At 41.1% G+C, this 25836-nt stretch overlaps 1 protein-coding gene across 3 annotated transcripts in view; it reads left to right on the top strand.

Moving 5' to 3' along the window:
• LOC143761275 (zinc-regulated GTPase metalloprotein activator 1B-like) overlaps positions 1-25836 on the top strand; it is a 179042-nt gene that overhangs the window by 27903 nt on the left and 125303 nt on the right. For all 3 annotated transcript variants that reach the window (XR_013212262.1, XM_077249092.1, XM_077249093.1), the window contains exons 3-4: positions 21575-21661; positions 24387-24483. Coding sequence is in view for 2 of the 3 variants with exons in the window: in XM_077249092.1 (XP_077105207.1) it covers positions 21575-21661; positions 24387-24483 (184 nt within the window). In the remaining variant the exon portion in view is untranslated. The remainder of the gene's footprint in view (positions 1-21574; positions 21662-24386; positions 24484-25836) is intronic.

The following is a 25836-nucleotide window of genomic DNA, read 5'->3' as shown; positions in this document are numbered from 1 at the left end:
GCTGGGATCTATGTAGTGTCAAAACATATCAAAATATGTGATGTAATTGAATGCCAAAACCCCCCAACAAATATAATTGGTGTTTTTTGGTCATCACATCTAAAAAAATGCAAAAACAAAATAAATCGATTAAAATATCTTATCTACCGCAAAATGGTATCAATAAAAGTCAGCTTATCACACAAAATAACAAGCTCTTTCACAGCAGCATAAATGGAAGAATAAAGCGGTTTCGGGCCTCAGAAAGCGGCAAAATAAATCAACACATAAACCAATATATATTGTCTGTGTGTGTGTGTGTATGTATATATATATATATATATATATATATATACTAGATGGTGGCCCGATTCTATGTATGCATATAGCAGCCACATAGTATATAGCACAGGCCACGTAGTATATAGGAGCAATGTAGTATATAGCAGATAAATAGTACGTGGCCTGTGCTATATAGTATGTGGCTGCTATATACATACATATTGTAGAATACCCGATGTGTTAATACAGGTCACGCAATATATAACAGTGGCCACGCAGTATATAACACAGCCCAAACAGTATATAACACAGCCCACGTACTATATAACACAGGCCACACAGTATATAGCAGCCACGTAGTATATAACACAGGCGACGTAGTATATAACGCAGCCCACGCAGTACAAAACTCAGGTCACATAGTATGTAACACTGGCCACGTAGTATATAGCAGCCATGTAGTATATAACGCAGCCCACGCAGTATCTAACACTGCCCATGTAGTATATAGTACAGCCCACGTAGTATATAGCTGCCATGTAGTATATAGTACTGTCCACGTAGTATATAGCAGCCATGTAGTTTATAGTACTGCCTGCGTAGTATATAGCAGCCATGTAGTATATAGTAATGCCCACGTAGTATATAGCAGCCATGTAGTATATAGTACTGCCCGCGTAGTATATAGCAGCCATGTAGTATCTAACACTGCCCACGTAGTATATAGCAGTCATGTAGTATATAGTACTGCCCACGTAGTATATAGCAGCCATGTAGTATATAGTACTGCCCACGTAGTATATAGCAGCCATGTAGTATATAGTACTGCCCACGTATATAGCAGCCATGTAGTATCTAACACTGCCCACGTAGTATATAGCAGCCATGTAGTACTGTATATAGTACTGCCCACGTAGTATATAGCAGCCATGTAATATATAGTACTGCCCACGTAGTATATAGCAGCCATGTAGTATATAGTACTGCCCACGTAGTATATAGCAGCCATGTAGTATATAACGCAGCCCACGCAGTATACAGCAGTGTGGGCATCATATCCCTGTGAAAAAAAATTATTAAAATAAAAAATAGTTACATACTCACCTCCTGGGATCCAGCGGTGCGCTGGCGATGTGCGCGCGACTGCTGCCATCTTCCGTTCCCAGGATGCATTGCGAAATTACCCAGAAGACTTAGCGGTCTCGCGAGACCGCTAAGTCTTCTGGGTAATTTCGCAATGCATCTCTGGGACCTGAAGCTGGCGGAAGGCGCGAGCGCATCCTCGGACTACGGAGGGTGAGTATAGCAGGTTTTCTTTTTTATTATTATTTTTAACATTAGATTTTTTTTCTATTGATGCGGCATAGGCAGCATCAATAGTAAAACGTTGGGGACACACAGGGTTAATAGCAGCGATAACGGAGTGAGTTACCCGCGGCATAGCGCGGTCCGTCACCGCTGGCATTAACCCTGTGTGAGCGGTGACCGGAGGGGATTATGGAGCGAGCGGGCGCCGGGCACTGACTGCTGGGGAGTAGGGAGGGACTAATCGGACTGTGCCCGTCGCTGATTGATCGCGGCAGGTACGACAGGCAGCTGGCGAGACCAATCAGCGACGCGGGATTTCCGTGACGGAAGTTGCCGACAGAAAGACAGACAGACGGAAGTACCCCTTAGACAATTATATATATACTAGATTGTGGCCCGATTCTAATGCATCGGGTATTCTAGAATATGCATGTCCCTGTAGTATATGGACAATGATGATTCCAGAATTCGCGGCAGACTGTGCCCGTCGCTGATTGGTCGAGGCAACCTTTATGACATCATCGTCGCCATGGTAACCATTATGACATCTACGTCGATACTGTGCCCGTCGCTGATTGGTCGAGGCAACCTTTATGACATCATCGTCGCCATGCTGTGCCCGTCGCTGATTGGTCGAGGCCTGGCGGCCTCGACCAATCAGAGATGCGGGATTTCCAGGACAGACAGACAGACAGAAAAACCCTTAGACAATTATATATATATATATATATATATATATATATATATATATATATACTAGATTGTGGCCCGATTCTAACGCATCGGGTATTCTAGAATATGCATGTCCCCATAGTATATGGACAATGATGATTCCAGAATTTGCGGCAGACTGTGCCCGTTGCTGATTGGTCGAGGCAACCTTTATGACATCATCATCGCCATGGCAACCATTATGACATCTACGTCGATACTGTGCCCGTCGCTGATTGGTCGAGGCCGCCTGGGCCTCGACCAATCAGAGACGCGGGATTTCCAGGACAGACAGACAGAAAAACCCTTAGACAATTATATATATAGATATATATACAGTTATATGAAAAAGTTTGGGCACCCCTATTAATCTTAATGTTTTATAAAAAAAAAATTTTTGCAACAGCTATTTCAGTTTCATATCTAATAACTGTTAGACACAGTAATGTTTCTGCCTTGAAATGAGGTTTATTGTACTAACAGAAAATGTGCAATCTGCATTCAAACAAAATTTGACAGGTGCATAAGTATGGGCACCCTTATCATTTTCTTGTTTTAAATACTCCTACCTACTTTTTACTGACTTACTAAAGCACTTTTTGGGCTTTGTAACCTCATTGAGCTTTGAACATCATAGCCAGGTGTATGCAATCATGAGAAAAGCTACTTAAAGTGGCCACTTGCAAGTTGTTCTCCTGTTTGAATCTCCTCTGAAGAGTGGCATCATGGGCTCCTCAAAACAACTGTCAAATGATCTGAAAACAAAGATTATTCAACATAGTTGTTCAGGGGAAGGATACAAAAAGCTGTCTCAGAGATTTAACCTGTCAATTTCCTCTGTGAGGAACATAGTAAGGAAATGGAAGAACACAGGTACAGTTCTTGTTAAGGCCAAAAGTGGCAGGCCAAGAAAAACATCAGAAAGGCAGAGAAGAAGAATTATGAGATCAGTCAAGGACAATCCTCAGACCACCTCCAGAGAGCTGCAGCATCAACTTGCTGCAGATGGTGTCACTGTGCATCGGTCAACTATACAATGCACTTTGCACAAGGAGAAGCTGTATGGGAGAGTGATGTGAAAGAAGCCATTTCTCCAAGCACGCCACAAACAGAGTCGGCTGAGGTATGCAAAAGCACATTTGGAGAAGCCAATTTCTTTTTGGAAGAAGGTCCTGTGGACTGATGAAATCAAGATTGAGTTGTTTGGTCATACAAAAAGGTGTTATGCATGGCGGCAAAAAAACACAGTGCGTTGTATTAGATATATGAAACTGAAATAGCTGTTGCAAAAAAAACAATTTTTATAAAACATTAAGCTTAAGATTAATAGGGGTGCCCGAACTTTTTCATATGAAGAGAAAATTGGTGTGCACTAAGGTTGGAATAAAGCGAGGTGCAGGTGTAGAGGACTGGGGTGTCCTAACACACTATGACTAAATATAATACACCGCACACTCTAAGTATGTCACTTGTGAAGAATTTGAAATTTATTGAGGTGCTATAGACATATCATTCAACAATGCGAAGTGCGACCAGAAGTCAATCTGACAACGTTTCGACTCCTCCCGAGTCTTTATCAAAATGGTCGCTTAGCAAGGTGAATAGTAGTATAGCAAAAAATAGTATCCTCGTGGTATAAAGAATATCTTGCAAAATGATATTAATAATAGGCAGGTGGCCTTTCCTAATGGTACCGCAGGTATGGTCTTACAGAGTTGGTGAGATTGCCAGGTGGTACGTTTGTAACTCAAAAAATGCAGTATTTCTGTTGTGCCATGAAGCAAGTCCTGGTAGGCTCTATGAGAAACTTAGCCTCGTGTGGTGTATGGACCGCAGGTAGGTCCAACGTATCGTTAATATGGCCTAGAACTGCTGGTGGTATAAGGCTGTTTTGGGATTCCTCTGGTTATACCAGTAGGTGAGTGACAGCAGCTATAAGAAAATGGAAACAAGGGACATAAATGGGGCTCCACGCAGGCTGTATGCGGCAATTGCATAGACGGCAAATGAACCGTGGGTAGGAGACCTCTTGAGGTGCTGTGTTGTAAGCGGCGCTCCTGCGCCTTGCTGCGACGGCCGATGAACTTTTTCATATAACTGTGTGTATATATATATATATATATATATATATATATATATATATATATAAGAAAAAATTGGAACAGCATCCAGCGTTACCTCAGATGACATGCAAAGCTTTCCTAACCACCAATCCAGTGACCTCCAAATACAGAATGCCCCCCGGACGATTTCACAGGTATGAGGGACAAATTTCAAAAGCGATTATCACAGCAGTGCCAGGGACCCGAACTAAAAGAGCCACCTTGTCAGAATGCAGCATTAGTGCTGCACAAGGTGGCACTTTTAGTTACAAACGCCAGGGGGGGGGGGGGGGGGGGGGGGTTGTGACGGGTTCCCTTTAACAAAAAAGTGTGAAACAACTGAAATTATGTCTTATATTCTAGGTTCTTCAAAGTAGCCACCTTTTGCTTTGATGACTGCTTTGCACACTCTTGGCATTCTCTTGATGAGCTTCAAGAGGTAGTCACCGGGAATGGTCTTCCAAGAATCTTGAAGGAGTTCCCGAGATGCTTAGCACTTGTTGGCCCTTTTGCCTTCACTCTGCGGTCCAGCTCACCCCAAACCATCTCGATTGGGTTCAGGTCTGGTTACTGTGGAGGCCAGGTCATCTGGCGTAGCACCCCATCACTCTCCTTCTTGGTCAAATAGCCCTTACACAGCCTGGAGGTGTGTTTGGGGTCATTGTCCTGTTGAAAAATAAATGATGGTCCAACTAAACGCAAACCGGATGGAATAGCATGCCGCTGCAAGATGCTGTGGTAGCCATGCTGGTTCAGTATGCCTTCAATTTTGAATAAATCCCCAACAGTGTCACCAGCAAAGCACCCCCACACCATCACACCTCCTCCTCCATGCTTCACGGTGGGAACCAGGCATGTAGAGTCCATCCGTTCACCTTTTCTGTGTCACACAGACACGGTGGTTGGAACCAAAGATCTCAAATTTGGACTCATCAGACCAAAGCACAGATTTCCACTGGTCTAATGTCCATTCCTTGCGTTCTTTAGCCCAAACAAGTCTCTTCTGCTTGTTGCCTGTCCTTAGCAGTCATTTGTAAACGGAAATATAGGGGGCTTCTACGTTACTGATAGCACAAAATCTCCGCTCCCAAATCCAAATCCTCCCCCCTTCTGAGCCCCAGTGTGCCCAAACCACACTTAGCCCCCACATGTTTGGCATTTCTGTAGTAATGAGAGCCCACCTAATTTACAGGTGCGTGTCTCCAGAAGCATGAGCTGGGCATAATGTACTGGTCACTACAATGTCAGATTGCAATTTTCACTCCGCAACATCCACTGCTGCTTGTTTCTAGAAAACATCCATGGAGTCAAAATCGTCACTATATCTGTAGATAAATTCCCAAAGGGTTATAATTTCCAAAATGGGGTCACTTGATGGGGGATTCTGCTTTTCTAGCAATTGGGGGCTCTGTATATGGAATCTGCAAACTAATCTAGGAAAATCTGCTCTCCAGGAGGCAAATAGCGCTGCGTCTTTCCCGAGTCTCGCTGTATGGCAAAGTAGTACTGTACATCCACATATGGGGTATTTCTACATTCAGCAGAAATTGTTGGGCAAATTTTGGTGCCATTTTTACCCATTTCCCAATGTGAAAATGTAAAAATTGGGGCAAACACAAAATCTTGGTGGTAAATATGTAAATTTTTTTTTTTCACTGTCCAATGGTATAAAAGTCTGTGACACACCTGTTGTGTCAACATAATCACTGCACTCCTAGATGAATTTATTGAGAGGTTCAATTGGTAAAATGGGGTCACTTATGGGGGGTTCTGGCACCTCAGGGGCTCTGTCAATGTGACATGGCACCCTCAAACCAGTGCAACAAAATCTGCACTGTAAAATGGCGCTACTTTTCTTCTGAGCTTTGCACTGTGCCTCAAAAGTAGATTTTGACCACATATGGGGTATCGGTGAACTCCAGGAGAAATTGCACAACAAACTTTGGGGACCATTTTCTCCCATGTTGCCCTTTTAAAAATACAAAATTTGTAGCAAAAAAAGATTTTGGCTGAAAAAATGTGATTAGTTTTAATTTCATGGCTTAATGTTATAAACTTCTGTGAGGAACCTGGGGGTTCAAGGTGCTCAAATACACATCTAGATAAGGTCCCAAAGGGGTCTAGTTTCCAAAATGGTGTCATTTGTCAGGGGTTTCCACTGTTTAGGCACATGAGGGGCTCTTGAAACGCGACATGGCTTCCACTAATTATTCCATCAAATTTTGCATTCCAAAAGTGAAATGGCGCTCCTTCCCTTCCGAGCCCTGCCGTGTTCCCAAACAGTTGTTTTCCTCCACATATGGGGTATCTGCGCACTCTGGAGAAATTGCACTACAAATTTTATGGAGCGATTTCTCCTGTTACCCTTATGAAAATGCAAAATTTAGAGCTAAAAAAAGATTTACCGGTATCTGGGAAAAATGTGATTTTTTTTTTCCACAGCTTATCGTTATAAACTTCTGTGAAGCACCTGTTCATTCAAGGTGCTCACCACACATCTAGATAAGTTCCTTAAGAGGTCTAGTTTCCAAATTGGGGTCACTTGTTGGGGGTTTCCACTGTTTATGCTCATCAGGGGCTCTCCAAACATGACATGGTGTCCGCTATTTATGCCAGCAAATTTTACATTCAAAAAGTGAAATGTCGCTCCTTCCCTTCTGAGCCTTGCCGTGCACCCAAACAGTAGATTCCCCCACATATGGGGTATCGGCATGCTCAGGAGAAATTGCACAACAAATTGTATAGTCCATTTTCTTCTGTTACCCTTGCGAAAGTAAAAAAAAAATAATTAGTTCTAAAGGAAAATTTTTGTGAAAGAAAAGTAAATGTTTATTTTTTCCTTCCACATTCCAAAATTTCCTGTGAAGCACCTGAAGGGTTAATAAACTTCTTGAATGTGGTTTTGAGTACCTTGAGGGGTGCAGTTTTTAGAATGGTGTCACTTTTGGGTATTTTCTGTCATATAGGCACCTCAAAGTCACTTCAAATGTGATGTGGTACCTAAAAAAAGGGTTTTGCAATTTGTTTTGTAAAAATGAGAAATCGCTGGACAATTTTTAACCCTTATAACGTCCTAACAAAAAAATATGTTTTCAAAATTGTGCTAATGTAAAGTAGACATGTGGGAAATGTTAACAGAGGAGAGGAAAAAAATCCAAGAAGATAACCTTATGTCTTTTTTAGTAAAATTGCTTTATTCACAGTGCAAGGCAGGAGGGCAATGGTAACAACACAGTCGCCCAACAACAATCTAAAAACAATAAATACACACAGAACACCGGGAAACCGCCTGCTGACCCATATCAAAAAAATATATTTGTTGAAACTACAAACATTTTGGATCAGAATTACAAAACCTAATAGGGGGACTCAGCCTATATAATAAAGGTCCATTAAGTAAATTACTATGCCCTATACTTAGTACTGCCACCATTGGCTTGTAGTCTGATACAACATGATGCATAATAAAAAAGCGGTAGAAATAATTAATACATCAACCCAAAGTTGCGGTATACGGCAGGTGCAGAGTCCCGGTGTCCGCCCCACCGGAAATGTTATTTAGTAAATATTTGGGGCGCTATGACTGTCTGATTTAAGGGCATGAAAATTAAAAGTTTGAAAATTGCGAAATTTTCACCACAATTCTGTTTTTTTTCACAAATAAACACAAGTCATATCAAATAAATGTTACCACTATTATAAAGTACAATATGTCACGAGAAAATAAACTCAGAATTAGTTGGAACCATTGAAGCGTTCCAGAGTTATGACCTCATAACGTGACAGTGGTCAGAATTGTAAAAATTGGCCATTCAGGAAGGTGAAAACAGGCTTCGGGGTGAAGGGGTTAATGACTGTGTGAATTATTTAGAGGGCACATCACATTTACACAGCTATACAAGCTGTACACTGACTACATTGTATCAGTGTCATATCTTCAGTGCTGTCCCATGAAAAGATATGATACAATATTTACAAAAATATAAGGAGTGTAGTCACTTTTGTGATATACTGTATGTGAATTCATGATAGCATCAATGAACTGTAGATAGCTTCCTGACACCAGCAGCAGTCATATAGCCCAACATAAGGACATTGCCACCACCAAGTCTCACTGTAGGCAGCATGCTTTACAAAAAATGAATTTCAAAAAATGCATGGTGCCTACAGTCAAACATGTTGGTGTAAAATCCTGATATTAAGATGAACAGCAGATTTTAGTGTAAGTACACCTGCTTCAAAGTGTATAAGATATCACTAAGATCTCTTAGTGATGTTGAAGTAGGTGTACTTACACTAGCTGTTCATCTTAATAGCTGGATTTTCTAGTCATTCTGACACAGATTTTCAAAGTATGCCAACCCCATCAGGTTGAAAAGGTTCCAATGGAATACTGGATTCCTCGTGCTCTTCAGGTTGTTTGTAGGATGAGTGTTATTGGATGCATGAGTTTGAGAAACAATTCTGAAGTGTTTCTGGTTTGTTTTATCTCTGTCAGGGTTCTATAGCGCTAAAAAAAACTTTCTGGCAAATTTTTTTTTTTACTGTTGTGTATATTGTGCCCATATTTTCACCGATAATGGTGAGTTTGTCATAGTAAACTCATAGTACAGCAGCCGCACCATTGCTTTTTGTAGGAACTAAACACAGGTTCGGGTGTATTTTATTTATGTTTTAATAGTCTTCTACACTTAAAGAAGACCCCAAACTTGGGTAAAAGGGATCAGTCTTTGATTTTATTTTATCTGCTTTCCTAAATATTTTCTTTTTTAATAAATCCACCATATGGTTCCATAGATATGGCTATTTTAATATTCATGGAATTTCGTATGAACTTTACCAAGGGTGACATTGCTCATAGGGTAAGGCAATGTTCACACGTTCAGTAGTGTAAGAAAAGTCCTTTCTGAGAGATGGAAGAGCCGGGAAAATATGTAGACAATCCTCTTATCAAGCTGACACTGAAGTTTATTCAGAGATTCGCAGCAGAACAGCACATTGAAAAGTCAGTGAGACAAAGCATGCAGGCGCGAACAGGAGTTCAGGCAGACAAAGTAACGCTGGGATATCTGGCGATGGTCTGGCAATGTTATTGCCTGACCGCAGACTGGCGATGTTGTGGCCCTGAACAACAGTAACAAGGGCTTTTTATGCATGATGCAGACAAAGAAAGCACATTGCTGCAAAAGGGCATATACACGATAACATCATACTGCGGAGAAAAACATATATTCAAGAACAAAGTATACAATGGTTAAATGTAATGACTTTAAGGCTCTTTACCCCAAACTCCATTAGAACTTGTAAATCTCCATGTTCCTCTTAACTACTGTCAATAATCTGATCACAGCTCTTAGGCTGGTCGCATAAATCTGTACATATTGACAACTGTATATGTCTGTTTTCAAATATCACTACAACAAATACATTTATTTATTACCATATGTCACCCTTTTTCTATTATCTCACTGCCCTGCAGCTGATCCAGTTGACCTGTGTGTATGTCCACTATACCTGCTAATGGCTATGATCTCATTTATTTTATCTTTCCAATCTATCTAGGGCTTTCAGAAGTACATCTTATTAGCTCTTTTTTATAAGCAGAATTAGTTTCTAACTTTGCACAAGATGGCTGCTAGAGCCAACATGGCTGTTCAATATACAGGGTGGGCCATGTATATGGATACACCTAAATAAAATGGGAATGGTTGGTGATATCAACTTCCTGTTTGTGGCACATTAGTATATGGGAGGGGGGAAACTTTTCAAGATGTGTGGTGACCATGGCGGCCGTTTTGAAGTCGGCCATTTTGGATCCAACCTTATGTTTTCCAATGGGAAGAGGGTCATGTGACACATCAAACTTATTGAGAATTTCACAAGAAAAACAATGGTGTGCTTGGTTTTAACGTAACTTTATTCTTTCATGAGTTATTTACAAGTTTCGCTTTGTTTACAGCCATTGACATGTCGGAGAGGTTAACACGTGAGGAGCAGATAGAAATTGCGTTGATGTCTGGTGAACGCAGTACCCGGGTCATCGCAGCAGATTTCAATGCAAGACACCCTACGCAAGAAAGCTGTCACCATTCCCTTGTTATTTAGGTTTATCCATATAAATGGACCAAACAAAAAAGTTTGCCTCATCACTGAACATAATGTTCTGTGTAAACTGAGGGTCCCGTTCCAATTTTTGTTTTGCCCATTCTGCAAATTCAGTTCGCTGGTATGCAACCTATTAATGACGCCCCTTGTATTAACAGGCGGGCTGCCCAGCACTATAATATGCAGCACACCGTGACAGACGCCCCAGAAAAACCTAGCCAACAAAAAGAGGCCTGGCCACATCCTGCAAAAAAAGATGATATAGTGCAAAAAATGTATGCATATGATAAACACATACATTATATGAGGTATTGGTTTAATATTTTGGCCAAAATAAAGTAAGCCCGCAACCCAACGTCAAGGGTCCTCATAAGGGAAGGCTGTATCTCACAGTATGTATTTTTTCTGAGTTTTTTCTATGTTAACTGTTTTTTTATATTAGTGGTAGGACTCGCAAGATTATGATGTGGCCAGGCCTCTATGTTGGTTAGGTTTTTCTGGAGCGTCTGTCACTGTGTGCTGCATATTGTAGTGCTGGGCAGCCCGCCTGTTAATACAAGGGGCGTCATTAATAGGTTGCATACCAGACACTGTGCACCACACTTATCAGTGTGGCTGGCGTCCTATGTGAGTTACATCAATGTGCATTTTTTCTACTAGGCAGCCAACCCCTGCAATGTTTGGTTGGTGTGGGGGTGGCTGTTTTTATCAAGTAGTTTGCACCTGTGCCGCCCCTAGCTTTTATCAGTGGAGGCCTGCTGCATCCTGCTAAGTGTGCATTTGTCATCAGACAGGGTTTTGGGAAGGCTGTATCTCATGGTATGTATTTTGACAGTTTTCTTGTGTAGGGTGTCTTGCATTGAAATCTGCCGCAATGACCCGGGTACTGCATTCACCAGACATCAACACAATTTCTATCTGCTCCTCATGTGTTAACCTCTGCAACATGTCAATGGCTGTAAACAAAGAGAAACTTGTAAATAACTCATGAAAGAATAAAGTTACATTAAAACCAAGCACACCATTGTTTTTCTTGTGAAATTCTCAATAAGTTTGATGTCACATTACCCTCTTCCCATTGGAAAAAATTAAGTTGGATCCAAATGGCCCACTTCAAAATGGCCGCCATGGTCAGCACCCATCTTGAAAAGTTTTCCCCCTCCCAAATACTAATGTGCCACAAACAGGAAGTTGATATCACCAACCATTCCCATTTTATTTAGGTGCATCCAGATACATGGCCCACCCTGTATTATGGCTGACCATTCTCTTACAAGTAGTTGGTCCAGGAGTGGGTGATAAATACAGAAGTGGTGCATATGTTTCTATTATACTTTTCCTCTAATTGTTCCACTCCTGGTTTTGGCTTACAAATACTGATGAAAAATACTGACCAAATCCTGCTAGTGTGAATGTGGCCTTATAATACAAAGCAGTCTACTGTAAATACATGCCCACAGAGAATCTGTTGAGCCAGGCTCATTTGGTAAAGACTATAGAAATATGTGCACAAAATAAAAAGTGCTAGATCTCCGAAACTGTATGGTGGATTTACAAAAAACACTCAAGGGATTATAGGAAATAAAATAAGAGCTAAAACTAGCCACTTTTGCCTGGTGACAAGTCCTATTTAAAGATAATTTGTCACCAGGTTTTTTCGTCCCATCTGAGAGCAAAATAAAGTAGGAACAGAGACCCAGACCAGAGTCCAGCGCTTGGTGAGTTACTGGACTTTTTCTGTAGTTTTGATAAAGCAGTGTTTTATTTTCTGCATCGCTGCTAGTCTTCTAATTAGTAAGCTCCTATTATCTAGTCCTCTGTACTCATGAGCGCGTCTCTTTCCTTGTCCCAAGCCTTGTGCTTGTGCATAGTGTAGACAAAAAGCAAACAGTCAATGTCTCGTGTAGAGTTAAACAGTATTTAGGAGAACTATAGCAAGAAGCACAGTAAGTGATGTGCCGCTGAAATCAGGGTCTCTGCCTGTACATTACGCTGCTCTCAGATTCGGAAGCCTAAACGTGGTGACAGATTCCCTTTATAGTCCATGAGCCAAGAACCAAATTTGACGATATCGGTACCAAGCGGAGTGACTAATTCTCTTTGGTATTTTTAGGTAGATGCATGTCTGTAGTTTATTTTTTGATATGATAGCCCTTACATATACGTAGCTTATTAACCCCTTCAGCCCTAGGCCTATTTGTACCCAAGTGCCTAAGCCAATCTGACCTGTGCCACTTCATGGGCTAATAACTTTGGAACGCTTTCACCTATCCAAGCCATTCTGAGATTGTTTTCTCGTGACATATTGTACTTCACGTCAGTGCTAAATGGGAGTCAATATATTTTACCTTTCTATATAAAAAAATGCTAAATATTCGGAAATTTTGGAAAAATCGGCAATTATTTAACTTTGAAATTCTCTGCTTTTTACAAAAATACTGATACCCCCCATAATAGTTATTAATTTACACTCCCCACATGTTTACTTCATATTGGCATCATTTTGAAAATGAAACCTTATTGTTTTACGACGTAATAGGGCTTATAGTTTTATGCGCAATTTTTCACATTTACAGCAAAACCCACTTTTCAAAGGACCAAGTCACTTCTGAAGTCACTTTAAGGGGCTTACATAACAGAAACCACCCATAAATTACCCCATTTTGCAAACTACACCCCTCAAGCTGTTCAAAACTCATTTTTAAAAACTGTTAACCCTTTAGGTGTTCCACAGGAATTTTAGCAGAATGAAGGCGAAATTTCAAAATTTCATTTTTTTTCCAGATATTACATTGTAATCCAATTTTACCTGCAACCTAGCAAGGGTTAACGGCAAACCCAAACTTGGTTACCCTAATTCTGCAGTTTATAGAAACACCCCACATGTACTCGTAAACTAAAGTATGGGCACACAGCACAGCTCAACACGGAAGGAGCGCTATGTGGTTTTTGGGTGGCGGATTCACTGGAAGAAATCTAGGGGGCCATGTCACATTTGAAGGCTGCCTGAGGTACCCCCACAGTGGAAACCCCAAAAAGTGACCCTATTTTGGAAACTACACCCCCAAGGAATCTTTTAGGGGGTATAGTGACCACTTTGACCCAACCAGTGTTTCACAGTAGTTGGAAACACTTGGTTGAGAAAATGGAAAAAGTGCATTTTTTACATGAAGGTGTCATTTTAGGCTCATTTTTTTATTTTTAAGAGGTGTACCAGCAAAAAATGCACCCCACTATTTGTTCACCAATCTCTCCCGAACACAACAACACCCGATATGTTGTCGTACACTGCAGTATTGGGGAACGGCAGGCCTCGGAAGGGAAGGAGCGCCAAATGACTTTTGGAGTGCAAATTTTACTGGAAGAAATCTAGGGGGCTATGTCACATTTGAAGACACCCTGAGGTGCCCCAACACACGCACACACACTGACACATACACGTTCTGTGCTGAACAGGACTCTCCGGTCTTCTCTGCAGAGCTCCTATCTCCCTCTGTAGAGGCTGACACCTCCCAGGCTTGTGACTGAAAAAAGATCTGCAAGAAGCAAGAGCTGCTAACTCTGGAGATATCGTAACCAAAGCAGCAATGCAGCTAAGGAATGAGATCAAGAAGCAAGATGTGAGTCAGCCATGGCCTCCCAATACAGATCAGAATGTCGTTCCTGCATTAGTCACTCAATTCCTGCAAACCCTGCTTACAGGAGATTGTGAGTGCCAAACTACCTGTGAAAGAGCTCAACGTCTTGCCACATCCTTCGGCAGTGACTTGGTTTTTGCTGTTACCAATGGAAAGACAAAGCCACCAAAGCACGTACTGCTATCCTTTGCAGTTAAGTCTTTGACCGGCAATACAGAACTGATTCGAACTCTGAATCGTCTTGGCCACTGTGTGTCATATTCAATGGCTGAGGAGATCGATACAGCCCTTTGTATCCAGAAGTTGGAATGTTCAAAGGATGACATCCCAATGCCAGCAAGTATCTACCCAGGTGTGTTCACAACCCTGGCCTGGGATAACATTGACAGACTTGAGGAGACACTAAGTGGAGCAGGTACATCTCATAGAGTCAATGGCATTGCTGTTCAGTCCAATGTTGCATGCTCTGTGACAAAGAAAGTCCTGCCAGATGTAACCAAGTCGAAGAAAAGAAGCATATCAAAGGAGAGGATGCATATCAAACATTCAAGGATGAGCGTTTGGGTACCGATAAGCCAACTACATTGTTTCATGACAAGATGACGAAGAACAAACTTAAAACGTTCTCTAACATCCAAATGAAGACACGCAGACAAGGTCTTGGCAAGGAGGTAATTTTGAAGGCTGACAGAAACCTATTTGGCCAGATGATACTTGTAGCTGAGAACAGAAAGCTACAAATGAGTGATGTCTTGACTCATCCCCTGGGTCCATTGCCATGGGCACTTGCCAATGGTGATGGGTCTATCCGCAAGACCAACAAGGCTGCCCTCGCAAGGGAGTTGGAGAGGAATGCTCGTCCTGCAGAAGTGATCCCCGAGCCCTCTGCAACCATCATTGATGGGATGAGCCTGGTTCAGAAACTGAAGGGAAACAATGCAACATTTGGCCAGCTAGCAGGCACAGCAATGAGTCGCGCTATCCATGAGGGTGCTAAGAGCAAGCGCATTGATATTGTCTTTGACGTCTACAAGGAGACATCCATCAAAGATACAGAAAGAGTCAACAGATATGAAGGCACAGGGATCCATTTCAAGAACATTCAACATGGGCACAACATCCAGCAGTGGAAAAAGCTTCTAAGTAGTTCCTCCAACAAGGCAAGTCTCATAAAGTTTCTGGTAGAAGAATGGAAGGCGAAACACCACAGGGAGAAGCTTGAGGAGAAGGAGCTGTATGTCACATGTGAGCAGCTCTGCTTTAAGATCACCAAAGAACAGTGGGAAGAGGCTGCTGACCTTAAGTCAAATCAAGAAGAAGCAGACACACGCCTCCTTCTCCATGCTCTTCATGCAGCAGAATCTGGTTACAAGTCGGTCATCATCACTTCGGAGGATACTGATGTCATGGTCCTGTGTCTGGGCATGTGCCACAAAATCCCATCCCACCTGTTCCAGAAATGCGGTACACAGAACCGGACAAGATTCCTGGATATCACCACTCTGAGCCGAACATTGGGAGGCAGCGTATGTGATTCATTGATTGGTATGCATGCATTTACAGGCTGTGACACCGTCAGTGCATTCGCTGGCCGTGGGAAGATGACGACACTCAAGCAGTTGAAGATGAACAAGACATACCAGGATGCCTTTCAGGAAGTTGGTCGTTCATGGGAAGTGTCTACCGAACTTTTTGAGAAGTTACAGGAAATCACCTGCCACATGTACCTGCCAACTACCCAAACAACTGAGGTAAACAGGCTCCGTTATCAGCTGTTCTGTGCCAGACGTGGAGTGGTAGAGTCAAGTCAACTCCCTCCTTGCCAGGACTGCCTTTTCATGCATGCACTGCGTGCAAACTACCAGGCTGCGATCTGGAGGAGAAGTCTGCAGAGCCAGCCATGGGTTGCAAACCCAACAGACTGCGGTTGGATGATAGATAACGACGGAAAGCTTGTTGTCAAGTGGATGCAAGGGGCACCAGCACCAGAAGCTATTATACAGCTACTGTCCTGCAAGTGTGTGCGGTCATGTGAACTTCCTCAGTGTACTTGCCTCAGCAATGGCCTGAAGTGCACAGACATGTGCAGATTACAGACATGCCAGAACAAGGGTACTGAAGACGAGCCAGTAGAACAACAGTCAGATTCAGAGTCCGATGTTGAAGATATTATGGAGTAACATATATATATATATATATATATATATATATATATATATATATATATATATATATATATATATATATATATATATATATATATATATATATATGCACATGACATGTTCAGTGTGTATTTACATAACTTGGATTAAATTTTGTTACAAATACTACATCTAGTCACTCCGGGTGGTACCGATATCGTCATATTTGGTTCTTGGCTCATGCTAAAATTCCTGTGGAACACCTAAAGGGTTAACAGTTTTTAAAAATGAGTTTTGAACAGCTTGAGGGGTGTAGTTTGCAAAATGGGGTAATTTATGGGTGGTTTCTGTTATGTAAGCCCCTTAAAGTGACTTCAGAAGTGACTTGGTCCTTTGAAAAGTGGGTTTTGCTGTAAATGTGAAAAATTGCGCATAAAACTATAAGCCCTATTACGTCGTAAAACAATAAGGTTTCATTTTCAAAATGATGCCAATATGAAGTAAACATGTGGGGAGTGTAAATTAATAACTATTATGGGGGGTATCAGTATTTTTGTAAAAAGCAGAGAATTTCAAAGTTAAAAAATTGCCGATTTTTCCAAAATTTCCGAATATTTAGCATTTTTTTATATAGAAAGGTAAAATATATTGACTCCCATTTAGCACTGACGTGAAGTACAATATGTCACGAGAAAACAATCTCAGAATGGCTTGGATAGGTGAAAGCGTTCCAAAGTTATTAGCCCATGAAGTGGCACAGGTCAGATTGGCTTAGGCACTTGGGTACAAATAGGCCTAGGGCTGAAGGGGTTAATAAGCTACGTATATGTAAGGGCTATCATATCAAAAAATAAACTACAGACATGCATCTACCTAAAAATACCAAAGAAAATTAGTCACTCCGGGTGGTACCGATATCTGGCCCGGCTCATGGACTATTAGCTGTTTTTCTATGTAATATGATGCAATAGCACATTCTTGTGGTGATTTATGGTATAGCATGCGGTACAATAGACGCTTGTAATATACTCTGTTAATGCCAGTAGATAAAACGTTCCTAAAATTGTTCTAAGTGGATTCTGTAAGACTCCCTACACCATGCTGGTTAGATGGTATGCTTGGCTTTTGTTAGTTTGTGTGACTGTTCTGACGGGGTGTACTCATTTATGCTGAGCACTGTGTAATATATAAGTATACAGTACAGACCAAAAGTTTGGACACCTCATTTAAAGATTTTTCTGTATTTTCATGACTATGAAAATTGTACATTCACACTGAAAGCATCAAAACTATGAATTAACACATGTGGAATTATATACTTAACAAAAAAGTGTGAAACAACTGAAAATATGTCTTATATTCTAGGTTCTTCAAAGTAGCCACCTTTTGCTTTGATGACTGTTTTGCACACTCTTGGCATTCTCTTGATCAGTCGTCAAAGCAAAAGGTGGCTACTTTGAAGAACCTAGAATATAAGACATATTTTCAGTGGTTTCACACTTTTTTGTTAAGTATATAATTCCACACATGTTAATTCATAGTTTTGATGCCTTCAGTGTGAATGTACAATTTTCATAGTCAAGAAAATACATAAAAATCTTTAAATGAGAAGGTGTGTCCAAACTTTTGGTCTGTACTGTATATATTACACAGTGCTCAGCATAAATGAGTGCACCCCATCAGATTTGTTAAAAAATGTTTAGTGTCTTTTCTAAGTTAACATTTTCTATGGGACACCATACTACAAAATACTCCCACAAATGTGGGCCATTGATTGCAAACAAGATTTGTTATTTTGCACATCCAAAAAAATAATTTTATGAACGAATTCATTCAAAACTAAGTTCCAAACATTAGTACACCCCAATGACAGTCGGCGTACCCTGCAATGGAATGACATGCATGAGTATTGTCCACGAAGAAAGCCTCTCCTAGAGCTCATGCACAAATAAGCCTGCCTAAAACTACAATTTACCAAGGCTCATTCTGAAAAATATGAACATTGCTGGAACTCTATACTTTGGATTGATGAGACCAGATAACTGTTTTTTTTAAACTGATGGCTTCAATGATGTATGGTGTCACAAAGCTGAGAAGTACAAAGAAAATTGCATGGTGCCTGCAGTGAGACATAGTGAAGGCAGTGTCCTCCTGCGGAGCTGCATGAGTGCAGCTGGAGCTACACTTTATTGATGGTATCATGAATTCACAGATGTACTGATCTGTAGAGAAAGAGAAGATGGTACCATCACTCTGTGCTCTTGGTAGGTGTGCACTTTTCCAACATGGCAATGATCCAAAATACAAATCTAAGACTGTTGCATTTTTGAAGGAGACCAGGGTAAAAGCGATTAGTGGCCAAGTGTGTCTCCTGATCTAAACCCAATCGGACACCTATGACACTGTGGCTCACCAGCTCCTCCTCACTATGCTCCGCTCTAATGGTCTCAAAGATACCATTCTCTCCTGGTTCTCCTCCTACCTCACTGACCGGTTCTTCGCTGTATCTTTTGCTGGCTCCCCTTCCCTTACAGTTGAAGTTCCTCAAGAATCAGTGCTAGCCCCCCTCCTATTCTTATATACTGCCCCCATTGTATAAACCATCTCTTTGCTGATGACATCCAATTATATACATCGTCTCTTGACATCACATCTGCATTACTACAAAATACCAGTGATTGTCTTTCCGCTGTTTCTAACATTATGTCCTCCCTTTATCTAAAACTGAATCTGTCAAAAACTGAACTCCTTGTGTTTTATCCCTCCAACTAACCTACCTATGCCTGATATTGCCATTTCCGTGTGTGGTTCTACCATTACTCCCCAGCAACATGCCCGCTGTCTTAGGGTCGTATTTGATTTACATTTTTCATTCACCCCCTACATCCGATCACTCGCTCGTTCATGTCACCTACACCTCAAAAACATCACTAGAATTCTATCTTTTCTTACCTTTGACTCTGCAAATCTTTTACTGTAGCTCTTAATTGTTCTGGACTATTGGAAGTTTGTACTAATCAGTCTCCCTCTTACTAAACTCTTTCCTCTACAATCTGTCCAGAATGCAGAGGGCCAGGATCATATTCCTTTCCAACCACTACAACGATGTCTCCACCCTGTGCCAGTCATTGCACTGGTTGCCCATTTGCTACAGAATTCAATATAAACTTATCACTCTCACACACAAAGCTCTCCACGGTTCTGTACCATCCTACATCTCCTCCCTCATCTCATTCTATCACCCTTACCCATGCCCTCCGTTCTGCTATTGACCTAAAACTAACATCCACAATAATACGAACCTCCCACTCCCGTGTCCAAGACTTCTCGCTTGCTGCGCCAATTCTTTGGAATGCACTACCCTGGACAATTTGATTAATTCTCATGCGCACAGTTTTAAGCGTGCCCTAAAAGAGCATTTCTTTAGACTGGCGTATCGCCTCACCACACTTATTTAACTATCCCTATTTTGCCCATACAACATTTTCTTCAAAACCAGGACCCTTGTAGCATCTGTTCACACACCTCCCATGCATTTAATAGCCCTCTGTGTCTGTACTGTACACATACTGGCTAGTGCTGGTTCATGCAGCATTTATTCATGGCTGGACCGTACAACACATGCACTTTTTACTATTCACCTTTCGTGTCTTCCCTATTTCCTCTTAGATTAAAAGCTTGCAAGCAGGACCCTCACTCACTTGGTATCTGTTGATTTACCGTATATACTCGAGTATAAACCGACCCGAGTATAAGCCGAGGCACCTAATTTTGCCACAAAAAACTGGGAAAACTTATTGACTCGAGTATAAACCTAGGGTGGGAAATGCAGAAGCTACTGATAAATTTCAAAAATAAAAATAGATACCAATAAAATTAAAATTGAGACATCAGTAGGTTAAATGTTTTTGAATATCCATATTGAATCAGGAGCCCCATATGATGCTCCTTACAAAATATGCCCCATATAATGCTCCATAAAGTTCATGATGGGCCCCATAAGATGCTCCATACAAAAATATGCCCCATATAATGCTCCATAAAGGTTATTGATGGCCCCATAAAAAAATGCCCCATATAATGATGCACAAAGGTTAATGATGGCCCCATAAGATGCTCCATACAAAAATATGCCCCATATAATGCTGCATAAAGGTTAATGATGGCCCGATAAGATGCTCCATATTAAAATATGCCCCATATAATGCTCCTGCTGCTGCGATTAAAAAAAAAAAAAGAAAATGACTCATTTCTCGTCGCTGCCTGCAGTGACTGTTCAGGCAGAGGGCGCGCACTAACCACATCATCGCGCCCTCTGACCTGAACGTCACAGCCAGATGTCCCGGAAGACACAGCCCGACGATGGAACGGGGACAGGTGAATATCGCATGACTCACCCTCCCCAGTTCTACTCACCCTCCCCCAGTCCTACTCACCCTCCTGGCGTTGCATTTCAGTCCCTGCATCTCGGGTGCCGGCATCTCTCTTCCTGTCTTCCTTCCTGTGCTGAGCGGTCAGTGATACCGCTCATTAAAGTAATGAATATGCTCTCCACGCCTAAGGGAGTGGAGACGCGTGCATATTCATTACTTTAATGAGCGGTACCACGTGACCGCTCAGCACAGGAAGGAAGACAGGAAGAGAAATGCCGGCACCCGAGATGCAGGGACTGATATGCAGCGATGACACCAGGAGGGTGAGTATGATGTCTTCTGCTCCCCCACCGGCAAAAAAATGTGCTGAAAACTTCGGCTTATACACGAGTATATTCGGTATGTATTATTCTCTACTGTTTTTATTGTCTGTACATGTCCCCTCTAAAATTTAAAGTGCTGCGAAATATGTTGGCACAATAGAAATAAAAAATTATTATATTATGGAGAATTCGGAAGAGACAAGTTGAGTATCGCCCTCCATCCAGTATCCAGGCTCTAAAAGAATGGAAGAATATAGATGTTGCAGTATGTCACCAAATTGTTCCTTCCATGCCTATAAGGCTTGGTTTTGCCCTCAAGATGTAGTAGTTTTGATGTGGGGTGTTTCATTTTTGCATCAACAAATTTGAGTAAAACTAATGAAAGGTTTATTATTAACCTTACCTTCATGTTATGAGTTAAAAAATGTTCGATGATATATATTTTAGGAAATTGTTCTTGTGTTGAGTGAGATATTGATTAAAATCTTACTTTTCAGCTGTGCTTACTCATATATGCTGAGCTCTATGTATGTACTGTATATACTGTATATTTTTTTTTATTACATTATTTTTTTTTGCTTATGTTTAGTTCATTTCTTTATGACTTAGGTGCTGGGAAGACGACACTTTTGAATTATATTTTGACTGAACAGCACAATAAAAGAATTGCCGTCATAGTGAATGAGTTTGGTGAAGGTATGATATTATTTTTGCAGCAGACGTGCCGTTTTGTACAGTCATCTATGTGTACCTGGCATTTCAGGAACTTTTTAGAATAAGTGGTCATTAGGAATAGCACCATTTGTAGCCATTACATTTTCACCAATTTTCACCTCTATAGATTCTGTCTTTAAAATTTTAAGCTGAGTTTGAGCTAGTGGGTGGGGATAATCTGCTTTAAAGGGACTCTGTCACCTGAATTTGGAGGGAACAATTTTCAGCCATAGGGGCGGGGTTTTCGGGTGTTTGATTCACCCTTTCCTTACCCGCTGGCTGCATGCTGGCTGCAATATTGGATTGAAGTTCATTCTCTGTCCTCCATAGTACACGCCTGCGTAAGGCAAGATTGCCTTGTGCAGGCATGTACTATGGAGGACAGAGAATGAACTTCAATCCAATATTGCAGCCAGCGGGTAAGGAAAGGGTGAATCAAACACCCGAAAACCCCGCCCCTATGGCTAAAGATTGTTCCCTCCAAATTCAGGTGACAGAGTCCCTTTAAAGCATACCTGTCAGCTGGATTTTTCTATGTAAACTGCAGGCATTGTCAGGTTGGCAGTGGTACTCACAGGCTGCTCCGAAGCACAAATATGTTTCTCATCAGAGAGAGAGAGACAGACTGCTTGTGCTTCGGGGCGGCCTATGCAGAGGTCTTCCCTAGTTTCTCTGGCTTAGATCACCAAGATAAGACTCTGCCTACAGTCCAGCCACAGAGCACGGGCATATCATCAACTGAAAGCTAACACTGATTACACAAGAACCACAAGACTGATTTCTTCACCCCTGGGTATCATTTTAATCAGTTGAACACTGCCAATCTGACAATGCCTGTAGTTTACTTATCAAAATCATGCTGACAGGTTCACTTTAATGCCCCACATGCATAGTATACAGAGACCTGGGGCATTCTTGCTTGCCTGTCTTTATGTAGCATATGCTCAGAAGCATCAGCAGTATAGAAGACAGTATACAGCAGTACTGAGCTGTGTAACTGTGAATCCTGCTTTGAATTGAGGGAAAACACTAGAAAGCTGCAGCTTGATTTATTTCTCTATCTTTTTGAGTCTGCATTTCCCTTCTCCTCGCACTTCCCGTCTCCATAAATTTCAATAACTGGCTGTAATCTGATCCGACCATGATCTTACAGTTTGTCTTGTTTTGAGGAAGACTGATTCTTTTTTTTAGATTAATTGACTGGTTCTGGAGATGGGGAGGAGATAAAGTGGCTCATAAATAAAGATAAGATACTGTATATCAGAAAGCTTGTTATATTTGCTTTTACTAGTGCGCAAAGTATTTTCAAACAATAGTAATCAGTTAAGTAACTTATTTGATTTAGTAGATTATTAAAATTAAAAAAAGGTGCCAGCCAATATGACTATAACTAGAGTTTTTACATAGATTTCCACTGAGCAGCATTTTCTTGGTTATATTAGTAAACAAATTTTAGGGTAGTTCCTTTTTTTATCATTCACTTACCTTATTTTTCAAACTATAGGAAGCTCCTTACTGTAAGATCCCCCCCTGGTTTAGACAGCAGAAAATGGGAAAAACATATCTCCAGCACCGACTTTGGGGACGATTCATTAAGACTGGCATAGCGCACGCTGGTCTTAATGAAGCACTCGCTGGAGTCCACTGACCTTAATGAATCAGGCGCGTCTGTTACCCAGCGTGCACCATTGCAGGAAATATATATTGGTGTTTGCATGCTGTCTCCGGTCTATAAGATGCTCACTTTTTTTTTCTTTCTGAAAAATGCATCTTAGGCTGTGTTCACAAGCTGTGGGGTTTTTTTATGCAAATTTTAAATGCTGCGTTTTACAGTACCAGCAAAAGCGATGAGATTTCAGAAATCTCGTGCACACACATTGTTTTTTTTTTCCTGACTGAATTGGAAAACTGTGTTTTTGAAAACTGCAGCAAGTCACTTCTTTCAGCGTTTTTTCACCCATAGAAAGCAATAAGTGCAAAAACACAGGAAAAAAAAAGCAGGTCTCAGGTTTTGCTGTGTTTCAGTGAAAAAAAAGCAGTTACAGCAGGATGTGGAACACATTTGTTTTCGTGATTTTTCCCATGTTTAAACCATAATATCTTTGTCTCCTCACCTGAGAATGGCAGCTGGGATTAGTACAGTTTAATTAAATTAGTAATATGCAAACAGTAAACATTGGCCGACCAAGGTGTGAGATTGAACAATGTGATCAACTCAATGGCACCACACCAAAGTGTGAAAGTAAACAGTGGTGTTCATACTTCTGTTGTGGAAGCAAAGCTGAACTTTGAGATCCTGAAAAATGCAGCAAAAAAAAAACAAAAACGCAGCAAAACTTGCTTTTTGTAAGCAGCTTCTTTACTGCAAAGAGATCGAGTTTTGCCTGCAGAAAAAAAAAACGCAGCAAAAAAGCAATGTGTGAACATAACCTTAAAGTCCAAAAAAAGTGGTAAGTTTCTTATTGGCATGTCTTCCTAGAATAGCCTCAGTTCTTTATAGTGTTCTATTGAGGTGGCACCTGACAAGTGGATGATGATTATTGTACTCGGAGGAAAGAGAACCGAGAGATCTATAAGGAGATATGGCCTTTCTTCACATTCTAACCAGTTTAGAACATTTTCCAGTCATAGAGTAGGTGTGAGTAATTGAATTTGATTGCAGGATGTGGATCTCACAATATCCTCCTATTTTTATTTTTGCTTATAGGCAGTGCTGTGGAAAAGTCCTTGTCAATAAGCCAGGCTGGAGAGCTGTATGAGGAGTGGTTGGAGTTACGAAATGGATGCCTATGCTGCTCTGTAAAGTAGGTCATATTTCGATAAGCATTTAAAGGGGTTGTCCACTACTCTTTCAACCCCTTCTCACTCACTATGTTTCCCCAAAGTAAAATAGTAACCACTATACTCCTCTCCAGTGCCACCACCGTTCTAGGGGTGTTGGCACTGGCTCTCCTGGGGCTCGCTGCGGCCGCTTTCTGACTTTCGGTGAATGTTATATTTTCTGAAAGAGGGCAGAGTGAAGTGGCTGCAGGGACTTGGTTTCAGGGATTTCGAGACATTGTTATTGAAGCCCCAGGAGAGCCAGTGCTGACCTTCTGGAAAGGCACCCACACTGGAGGTGAGTATAGCTGTTATTATTATAATGGGGGGAAACAGTGATTGAGAAGCAGTTGCCCAAGTAGTGGACACCTCTTTAATGTTGTGCGGCGGAAGTCACTAACTCTTTTTTTTTTTTTTTTTATCCTGAGATGTTCAGCCATTACTGTTTCGGAAGGCGCTGATTCATCATTTTTCTTTTTTTTTTCTTTTGAAAAGTCACAAATGATGAAATAGGCTTAAAAACATCAAGATGAGAAAAAATCTGACTACAATGTCAAACAAAAAAAAACACGAAATCAACTAAAGTTGACTTAAAAGTAGATGCAAATTTTTATAAAAAAATTAAAAAAATAAAAAAAAAATCCCAAGTATCAGAACCATTTTTACTCCAGACAAACGACTGCCAAAAAAAATGGGAACAGAGAAATAGTCTGTGCAGAACCACTTCTATATAGCGGTTGCCTTGCCACCTGCCTATCGTTTCTACCTGTTGTCTGTTCCATTTGCACAACAGCAGGAGAAATTGATTCACAATCAGTGTTGATTCATAACTGGACCGGTTGATTTCACAGACAGAAGTGTGATTGACTTGGAGTTACATTGTGTTGTTTAAGTGTTCCCTTTATTTCTTCAAGAAGTGTGTATATTTTTTCTTATAGTTGTGTTGTAAAAACTAATGTGTTGGGGACATGATTTTGTGGCACTTACTAATATATCCAGTATTGTTTGGAACATGACATGCAAATTTTAGCAAACAAAATCTTACTGAAAAGTGTGTGTGTCTTAGAGTCCGGAGGCAACTTCCTGTGATTGAGAAAAATGCTGACACAGCGTCATTCACTAAGAATTATGCAAAGGCACCGTCCTTTCCTTCTGCCCAACACTGATTAGTCTGATAGTTTCAGGGGAGGAGAGGTAGCTACTAGGACCTGCACATCATTAATACTGCATGGATGTTAAGTCCGTTTCTGGTCCTTGTCTAGTGTATTCATATAGTAGACCAGTTTGTAGGGGCACGTGTGTGTCTATGTAGCAGATCTGTGTGTCTATGTAGCAGA

The sequence above is a fragment of the Ranitomeya variabilis genome, chromosome 1 (genome assembly GCF_051348905.1).
Source record: "Ranitomeya variabilis isolate aRanVar5 chromosome 1, aRanVar5.hap1, whole genome shotgun sequence".
NCBI classification, from domain to species: domain Eukaryota; kingdom Metazoa; phylum Chordata; class Amphibia; order Anura; family Dendrobatidae; genus Ranitomeya; species Ranitomeya variabilis.
The sequence above is the reverse complement of the archived record's forward strand: the minus strand, read 5'-3'. Positions and strand labels throughout refer to the sequence as shown.